Below are 9837 nucleotides of genomic sequence, written 5' to 3'. Positions count from 1 at the left end.
TGAATGTAATTTTAGGCCTGTATAAATGTAACTACTACTACTCATCAAAATGAGTTTGACACCTCTGGGATAGAAGGAGGGAGGACAGGACTCAGCAGCCCCAACAGAGACTGGTTTACACTCACAAGGATCTCCATCCATGTTCCAACTCTGAACAGGATGCTGCACCACCAGGCACCCCGCTGGCCACTGTGAATCTAAACAGATGGCAAATGTGCACACGGTTTTCAGAAATAAAACATTTCTTTTAATTGGCAAGTAGAACACACATTACAGGTCATTAGTATTTTATAAACAATATTAAGTTACAAATACATGTTAAAAATTGCAGTTCATGGCAGCTAAAAGCTTGGAGTCCAAAATGCATCTCTGCAATGCTTCATTACTTCCCTTTCCCCAGTCTGCTGGGTGAAGACAAATAAAAGATTATTTATCATCTACAAGGAGGTGGTCTACTATATACTCAAACAAAAAGAAAACCTCATTCCTAAGAGCATCACTAACAAACAGAGGCATTCAAAGTACTTCAGCCATCTTAAATCATGTCAGATGCGATGAGGACACAGGTACGAGTTACTCTGTAATACTTAAAGCAAAGATACAGGTATCTTCACATTAAACTTATAGTCCAATACTTTCTGTTCCAATTCAGCTTAAACCCAACACTAGCTTCTACCCCACAGAAGCTTAAAGTCCCATATGCAGGCTTCTGTGCCATCAAAGCTAGACATTTGTAAATCAGACCCTTACACAGAGGAAAGTTACGGTGTACAACTAAACAGCATACATAAATATATACCTTATATTTAGCAGATCTTTACTCCCCTCCTTAATGACTTTTGTTGGTATTAGTGAGATACACAGCTCATTCCGTTTTCACTACACTCAGAATATTAACAAATTACCATTACGCGTGTTAACATACTAAATATCATTTGGCAAGTCTCTTAAAAAAGTATTTTAAAACATTTTTGGAAAAGTAGAAACCTATTTTCCAGAAAAAACATGTGGTACTAGGACAGCGTGGGCTCCAGTGCTTAAACATCCTTCCAATGAAAACCCATCTTGATGGCTTTTGTGCCCGGCAGTCTCTGCGTCTCAGCTGCCAGACTTGTATTCTATTCTTCCTTCTCGCTGTGGTGGTCAAAGGTCCTTCAAATCAGCTTACTTTGCCTTTCGGTTGGCAGACTTTCAGAGATTACCATTCACTTGACTGCACGAAACAGACACGTAGCTTTGACATAAGTTCATTCCTTTCTTGCTCATATTTCTGAGAGTCAGTTTTATTATACCGCTGAGATTGCATCTTCAAAACCAAAGGCTGCTGAATGCGTCTGGAGAAATGACCTTGTATCTCAAAAATATCAAGAGTACCATTCAAGATCTGAATTTCTATTAAAAACTGTGCACATTTAGCAAAAATTATGCTGCTGTAAAAAGAAAAGGCCTGCTCCTTGGCCTGCTCAGAATACAAGCTACAATGCAAGAGACTACACCAGAGGTTTTTTCTCTGCTTCTTTTCTATAAGCAGGCATTAAAAGTGTTACTAAACTTTTCCTACAAGAGCACGCAGGGGTGTGGCATAATATACATTAATCAGGAAAAAAAACAGTAACAAACAACCATTCTAGAAAATGCTGCATATTAGCAGCATGCTTGGTTTCTGAAACATAAGGAATTGTATGGAAGTTGTCAAGATGAAGTCCACACACCTCGATCATTGAACTGATCACTAGATTCCAAGAAACCAAAGCAAATTTAAAAATACACATGACAACAACTGCCTAGAAGGCAGAGTTTTATCATCTGTCAATAACCAGATGAATAAAGTGCATAGCAACTCTTGTAACAGTTTCTTGAAAAGAGAATAGGTTTTAGCAAGTCTCAAAGTTTGTAAGCTTGACACTTTCCCATACATTTTGCTACATGTGTGGCTTCCCTTTTGTTTTGCTATTTAGCTTCATGGGTCGACCCTTCAGCACTGTCTTCTGATTTCCTTTGCTCTTCATATGGAATGTGCTGAGATCTCTGACTGCTGCCTGATGTATGTCTGGAAGCTCTTGTCACCAATGGGATGTTCTCTAAAATAAAAGAAAAAAAAATGGAAAAAGTACTATACAGAGAATTTTCTTTCAGGACGTCAAAATGTTAGAATGGAAGGTGAACAGACAAAACCTTGTCCCTAAGTTTGAAAATCGAAGTTGTAATTGTACTGATAATACTGCATCCTACTTGAACTGCAAGAGCTCTTTTATTGTCAGCCATGCACAGAATGCTCCTTTGTTACTTCTGTGTACACAAAATACAGTCATGTGGCTGTATCAGCCACTCTTCCCCTTTTTTAAACTAACACTCTAAAATAAGCTGGTAAGTACATGTATCTGCCAGTATTTACTGCTCATTCCATGAGCCCAGGTTCAAAATTAAAAAAACAAATGACAACAAAACAACCTCCCCCACACTTATTTTTATGGATGAATTTGCACTAAAAAATAAACATTTTTAAATTCCTTACAGTCCTTTAAAATATTGTGATATCAATCCTAAATCACAATCCTACTTTGTATGCATTTGCAGGATCTTCTTGGAACATGAATATGGTGAATGCCAGAACATAAGCAAAGGAAATATGATTTTCCAGGATTGTTCCTCTGACTGGACAGCCCATTATACTTACTGGCTTCCATATTTTGTCTTCTTAAATTTATCCCTCTTATACTGAGCATGCTCCTGCTCTAAAGTTCCAACACCTTCAATAATCAGCTTTAGTGTTTTATATGTCTCCTTAGGGTCATCAATGATGAATGTAGAATATTCTTCCTCTTCAGGTCCATCATACACAGATTTGCTGCCACAGGCCTCTGAGGGGAAAAAAATAAAGTATGGGAATAGGTATCAGATAGGCAGGGAAGAAAAAAAAAAAAAAAAGACTAAAAATACTCAGTCTGGGGTTTATACAGTTCCCTAGTTTGCTTCTGTATAGATCACCACAGAATTGTGGCCGACATAACAGCAAGAGCAGAAGGAGCAGTTCTCTGTCCTTTTGCTGGGCTGCTGGCAGGCACAGAGCCCGTCCCATGTCCGTTCTCTCCCCCTCATCTCGTGATGAAAGGGCAGCAAGCCTGGGAGCTGCTCACAGCTTGGTGCAAAGCTGTCCTTTGCTACACAGGCAATGTTTCCATCTCAGTTACCACTAACAGTAACCCAGGCACACCATTTGGGAGCTCTGACACAGGCCTAACTCTGTACTGTGCTGCAGCGTTGGCCTGCGCGAATCACAGAATGGTTGGGGTTGGAAGAGGCCTCTGGAGACCATCTGGTCCAACCCACCTGCTAAAGCAGGTTCACCCAGAGCAGATCACACAGGAATGTGTCCAGGTGGGTTTTGAACATCTCCAGAGAAGGAGACTCCACAACCTCTCTGGGCAGCCTGTTCCAGTGCCCTGGCACCCTCAGAGTAAAGAAGTTTTTCCTCATATTCAGATAGAACCTCCACTGCTTCAGGTTGAGTCCTCTGCCTCTCATACTATTGTGGGGCACCACTGAAGAGAGTCTGGTCCTGTCCTCTTGACATCCACCCTTAAGATATTCATAAGCACTGGTGAGATCCCCTCTGAGCCTTCTCTTCTCCAGGCTGAACAGACCCAGCTCACTCAGCCTCTCCTCTAAAGAAAGGTGCTCTAGGCCCCTCATCATCTTCATAGCCCACCACTGGACTCCCTCCAGTAATTCCTTGTCCTTCTTGAACTGGGAAGCCCAGAACTGCATGCAGTTGTCCAGATGTAGTCTCACCAGGGCAGAGTAGAGGGGGAGGAGAACCTCCCTTGACCTGCTGGTCACGCTCTTTCTAATGCACCCCAAGATACCGTCAGCCTTCTTGGCCACAAGGCCCATTGTTGACTCACGGTCAACCTGCTGTCGACCAGAACTCCCAAGTCCTTCTCTGCAGTGCTGCAGGTCCACCCCCAACCTGTACTGGTGCCTGGGGTTATTCCTCCCCAGGTGCAGGACCCACACTTGCCCTTGTTACTTGCCAGAAGGATAAGTTCCATCCGTAAGCAGCAGCTAAGCAGCAAGTACAGCACTGCAAAACAGACTGACTTCAAAACAATTACAGGTTGAAGTAGTCACGTAAGATGTTTCACCGCATTACCCTTAAAAGGTTCATACAATAAGCATAAACAGAATATGCCATGACTGGCGCCTGGCTGCCTGCTTAAGGACATATCCTAAGAAGGGGCAAGTTTTATCTTACCAGGGAGCCTTCCTGGCTAAGAGATCAGGACACCGGTTACACATGAACATTTGCAACACATTCATCATGTTATCTGCTCCTGCATTGCAGCTGAGCGTATTAGAAGGGGAGAGAGAATATTTCACTTTTTCCTCTATTTTTGCCCAGTTTTCTAACTGTCTCAGCTTTTTTGTTACCTTCCCCTTGCTGCACTGTCTGCACCAGACCTGTGTCCTTTTCCCCAACGCTGAAACTCGACCCTGGCTCTAGCAGAGAGGAGTGGTGAGAGGGGAACGCTGGGCATCGGTTCAGACAGCTCGGAAGTGGCGGGGATCTTAAGTTTGCAACTGCACGGCAGCCAGGAGTGGATTAAAGTGCTTTCCAATCTGTGTGGTTGACACCACTGGCTTATCTCATATTATAAAATAACGTCCTATTTAAAGACCAGTGCCACAGTGGAGGCTTCCCTGCCACTCCCTGTGCTAAACTGGGATTTCAAGTCTGGCACTGTGTATACCGGATACTTTTCTTGGCGTGCTTACTAGTGCTAACTTCCTCTGCTGTCTCTTCTTTATTTTATCCTTCGTGTCACATCTCTGTTCCCCTCAGCTCCTGACGGTTTCCCAGCCCAAACTTCACTGTGCAACATGGCACAGACGTCCACAGGTCACCTTTCACTGATAATTCCGAAAGAGCCCTCCTGAGGAAACCATTTATATCCAGCCTGTTCTTGGGATTTGAATCAGGGAATGCACACATGACTCCTGGTAACACAAAACCAGGTTCCACTGAAACCTCAGCTTTGCTGGTGCTTCTTTGCAGGATCAGTAAACTTCTGGTTCAGTGTACGCTCTGATTTGTCAATTCAGAGCATTCAAGCAATGTTCTGTGCCTATGCTATTTTAGGATGCTGTGCTTAAGACCCGTATTTCAAACAACTGTTTATTATGCAAATAACTTTGTACAGACTATGAGACTGCACCAAAAACAATTCACACAACTGCCTCAAGAGAGCAGAAGGGGAAACCAGTTTAGTAATGGCCACTGTGTTCTAGAATGTGATTCGCAAGGCTGGTCTAACTACAACATCCCATTTTTCACAGGTATTTTTTCTTTGGTAAGTGTATTGGAGATGCAATGATCTCTCATCCTCACCTTGCATTTTCTCCAATTTTGGCATATACAAGTTGAAAAGAGAGTAGATGCGCTCAGTTTCTCTATCTCCATCTATATCCAGTTGTATATTTGCTGGCAGGCCTCTGTAAGGCATCAGGAAGAGAGGCAGAAGTTACATGCTAAACAGTGTATTATGGCACAAAAAGCACTTAATAAGGATGAAAATAACAGTGAACACTCATGAAAGCCAACAGATTGTGTGTAACAGAGCTCAAAACTTCCATGTTTCCCAAAAGAAAAGGTAGACAAGTTCAAACTTCTTTATGCCTAGATTTATCCAGCATGTTTTCACTCTGACTTGAAAGAGAGGACTGTATTGGTATCCAGACATTTTGGTGAATTAGTCTGCTACAACCAGATGGAGGAGCCAAAGCACTGAACTCCCAACTGTCCAGCTCTTATATTCTGAGACTAACTTGATGCTTTCCTCATTTTAGATGATAATAGTTTCCTATGGACCAGACAGTATCTTTTCATTTAACAGACAGCATGAGTGGTCCCCTTAGAAAAATATTAAGTTAGAATTAAATCTAGAAGTTTATGATTGTCTGTTTCAAGAATTTATAAACAGGACACTGAAGGGATTTCTGACATTTTTATTAATGACAGATGGTCAGAACCCATGTATCTTACCCCACAGTCAACTCCTATCAATGTCTTGAACTCTAAATATTTCAACATTTTGACCGAGATCTGCAGATACTGAAAGTATCAGAAAAACAATAAAGATGGCCTTTGAAAACACCACAATGCCTGCTCACCTACAAGTCATGCTGGGGAGACAAACAACACCTGGCAATACCTAGACCAAGGGCACGTTATTAATCCTTACCCTGTGCAGGGTGTGCAGCCAGGAGTATTATCTGCAGTAGCTTTACAGCAAAGCCAGTGGCCATTAAGATAGGCAGAGGGATGGTAGACTGTGAGGCGCTTCTTGTTGCATTGGCTAACTTTGGTGAGGATATCAATCCAGTCCTTGGCCTCCACACAATTATTTGCTTGGATATATAGGACTCTTCTTTCAGGCTGGATAACCTGGAACATCTGCAAATAAAGAAATAAGCAACAGAATAAACCACCAGAATGAGTTGGTGAACCTAAGACTGGGCTCAGACAGATGATTTTTTTAAAGGAAAACCACAGCATACTAAGAGAATGCACCAATAAATAAATGCCATCGCAAAACTAAGCAGCAAATGTGCCCTTAAAACAACACGACCTTTCACCTGGTACAAGGAGTAAGATACTGTTCCTGTAGGAGATGATTTACAAACAGCTAATATCAACTTGCTGGTTGGGCCTCAAGGAGATTTGTTGTCAGCCTCAAGGATGCAATTTTAGTAATGCTACAGCTCCAAGTTTTGGAAGGCTGACAGGGGAACGCTGTGCAGGGCTCAAAAGCAATGTTAAGTCAGCAGGGGGCAGAAAAGAGAAAAATGAGAATTTGGATCAGGCCTTAGAAACGACTTCGCTTTAATACTGCCATATATCTAGTCTTTCACCACTTATTTTGGCATGATCCTTTCCTTTTATTAACTTCCACACTTCTGCACCCAACTATAGTTGCTATTAGCAAATTGCAGCAAAACAGTTTGCCTTTAATTGCCATAAGGCGGTTCAAATAATTACACATTAATTCTGCGTTATGGCTTGGCCACTGAATATCTAAACTAGAGCTCTCCTGCCTGCTCGGAACAGCTTGCAACCTAAAATGGCACAGTCACATTTCTTTTTCTCCTCTCAACGAAGCAAGTTCTGATGCACAGCCTTACTGCTTGATTATACTGATCATGCACTGAAGATAACTAAGCTCAAGTTAGTGATCTTAACTGCAAATTCTGGAAAGGCAAATGTCACCCATCTTCATTTCTTCTAGCTTCTGCAAAAACTCAATTTTAATGGGTTTTCCTCTCTCAGGTATTCCTAAATTATCTTCCCCTATCTACTTCTTCATTTGACTCTTCAAATCATTAGACATTACACTGCCCACATCATGTGGAATATTATTTTCCATATAGCTGGTTTCTCTGTGCTACTTTAAAAAAAAGATGCACAAAAAAAAAAGATACCCCACCAAAACTGAAATTCATTTTTGTCTATTACAAAGACCTGAAACACTAGCCTGAATTCTGCACCTAGCTGGTCAGGAGAATGTTGCAGATTGGCACCAGGCACGATGTCTTCTTCTCTTGTGACACTTTTAGGTGCACATACTTTGAAGGAGCTTGCAAATATACTTGCTAATGTGTGAACAAACAGGGTTTTTTTAATTACAGTCTCTCTTCTAACAGGAAAGGGAAAGGCCCAACAATTTAGTATCATTATAGATGTCAGGCAGTAATTAGAAAGGTGCAACACACAAGAGCAGTGTAGGTGCTGCTAGTGTGATCAGTCCGTCACTGCCAAAATACAAGCCAAAGAGAGAGTCTTTTTAATAAAGCTTTTCAGGATATAACTGGCAATTCAAGTTTGGGGAACAGTGAAGGAAGGAATGGGGAAGACACGGGTGTGCAGCTCAACCCTATGTTAACACAGAACAACAGGGAAAATAATTTTAATGTGCTGCTGGGGTAAATGGAGCCTTCTGCATTACGACAAAGGAACAGATTTAAGGAGTATGGCTTTGTGTAAGGGGATATCAACCTAAGTGAACTAACATATGGCAACTGTTACTGAGAAGACCACAACTAAGCCAAGAATTTCAAGTGGTTGCAAGACCTTTATGCTACCAAAACCAACAGTTGCTCCTCAGACAACACAGAAGACCTGAACAGTACTTAAAGCCACCCCCACACTTCCCAAACTCTGCTTAATGAAGACAAAGGGTACTGGAGTGAGGAAGACATAGTGGGTGCAATTCCGAGCACAGAAACAGAAAGAATATTTATAGAAAATGTGGATCTTTAATCATACATAGCACCCAGGATGGAATATCCATCGCAAATGCATCTGCTGTGGTGTTTTGAGAATTCTGTTCTTGTGCAGTATTCTATTTATATATGGCAAGATAAATGGGAATATATTAGCATGGGAAGGTGATAATGTTTTTTTCTATTGCTTATGGAAAGATTCTGAACCTTATTTTCCAGAATGGGTGTAGTCAACTTCATTTCTTAGGTAATACTGAATTTAAGCAACCAAAATAGCCCATAGCTTCTGATGTTAACAATGAAGGAATATTTTTCCTATAATAAATCTTTACAGGGATATTTTGGATGCATCCTACCCCAGTAGACTCAAGATAATTTAAAGACTGCTCTCACTTAAGACTTGATCAGAATTACAGCTCAGCTCCTCTCCGCACACAGTAAGTTTTCTCTCAACTGTGTGGCTACTGTAAGTTCAATCGAGTTATTTTGCAGAGTACAGCTGGCAATAGTTCACCATGTTACAGCTGCCTTCTGATAGCTTGAGAATTATTTTGCAGTTTGGTTGCTTTCACCTATGTAATTAACATGAGTGATAAGGAGCAGAGCCAGCTACAGTACAATGAAGATGTGCTACAGAAGCAAGTGAACTTAAACTTATTCCATCTTCTAACAGAGAGAGATATGCTACCAAATTAATACCTGAAAGAGGGAAAATACTAAGGAGTCAAGCATTGTATTTCACTTCAGGTTCTTCCAACAGCAGTTTGTTAATGTTTAGGGCAGGTTTGAGCATTGCCATGCATGGTGTCCACAGGCAGTGTAGATGGCAGGAGAGACGTAAAGGCAGAAAAGCTAGAAGTCACCACCTCTTATGTGTATAAAGAAGACTGTAGTAGATGCATGTTTAGAACTGGAAAACACTGAGCTGGTATTTTTGTTTATTTTTGAATAAAACTTTTTAAGGACCATACGCAGCTTTACAGGGAAAAGAGCACGAAAAAGGCTCCCAATATCACCTAAACTGATCATGTCTACTAGGAACTGTTGTTACGCAATGGATGGCACGTCTCGCATACAGAAGTTGGCAGTAGTGTTCCACGCGTGAGAAATATAGCTGTACTTTACTCCCTAATGTGGCAATTAAAATGCTAAACCACACTGGCAACAGCACAGATGTTGTTTTGGCACATGACCTAACCCAAATATATATATGCACTTTCATTAACTGATAAAGGAACCCTGAAAGAAGATGTGATCCTTTACTATTATCAGCAGACAGTTCCTCCGAGAGAGAGGTCTGGCAGAAAGGGCACGGACTCGATTCTCTTACCTGTGTCCGACATTATGGAGCCCAGACAGCTGATCAGCAGCGGTCAGTACTGAGTGTGCTGCAGATCACGAAACCCAAGGACTGCTGACTGGGCTGTTAAGAATCTGAATGGGCTGTACTTTTGGAAACTCCTGCTACTATATACAGAACAAGCAGCTGTGGTTGTACATCTTTCAATAGAAACCCAATCCGGGCTACAAAAGGGAAAAAGGCGATTAGGCTGGTGG

At 41.6% G+C, this 9837-nt stretch overlaps 1 protein-coding gene across 1 annotated transcript in view; it reads right to left on the bottom strand.

Moving 5' to 3' along the window:
• Nucleotides 1-224: 224 nt before the first annotated feature.
• The window catches only part of RASA3 (RAS p21 protein activator 3), a 132721-nt gene continuing 123108 nt past the window's right edge, over nucleotides 225-9837 (bottom strand). Inside the window, exons 21-24 of the mRNA XM_082058721.1 lie at nucleotides 6243-6454; nucleotides 5390-5493; nucleotides 2678-2861; nucleotides 225-2081 (exon numbers count right to left, since the gene is read on the bottom strand). Of these exons, the coding sequence (XP_081914847.1) occupies nucleotides 2006-2081; nucleotides 2678-2861; nucleotides 5390-5493; nucleotides 6243-6454 (576 nt within the window). The 3' untranslated portion in view covers nucleotides 225-2005. The remainder of the gene's footprint in view (nucleotides 2082-2677; nucleotides 2862-5389; nucleotides 5494-6242; nucleotides 6455-9837) is intronic.

This window comes from Streptopelia decaocto, assembly GCF_964273445.1.
Source record: "Streptopelia decaocto genome assembly, chromosome: 1".
NCBI lineage: Eukaryota > Metazoa > Chordata > Aves > Columbiformes > Columbidae > Streptopelia > Streptopelia decaocto.
The sequence above is the reverse complement of the archived record's forward strand: the minus strand, read 5'-3'. Positions and strand labels throughout refer to the sequence as shown.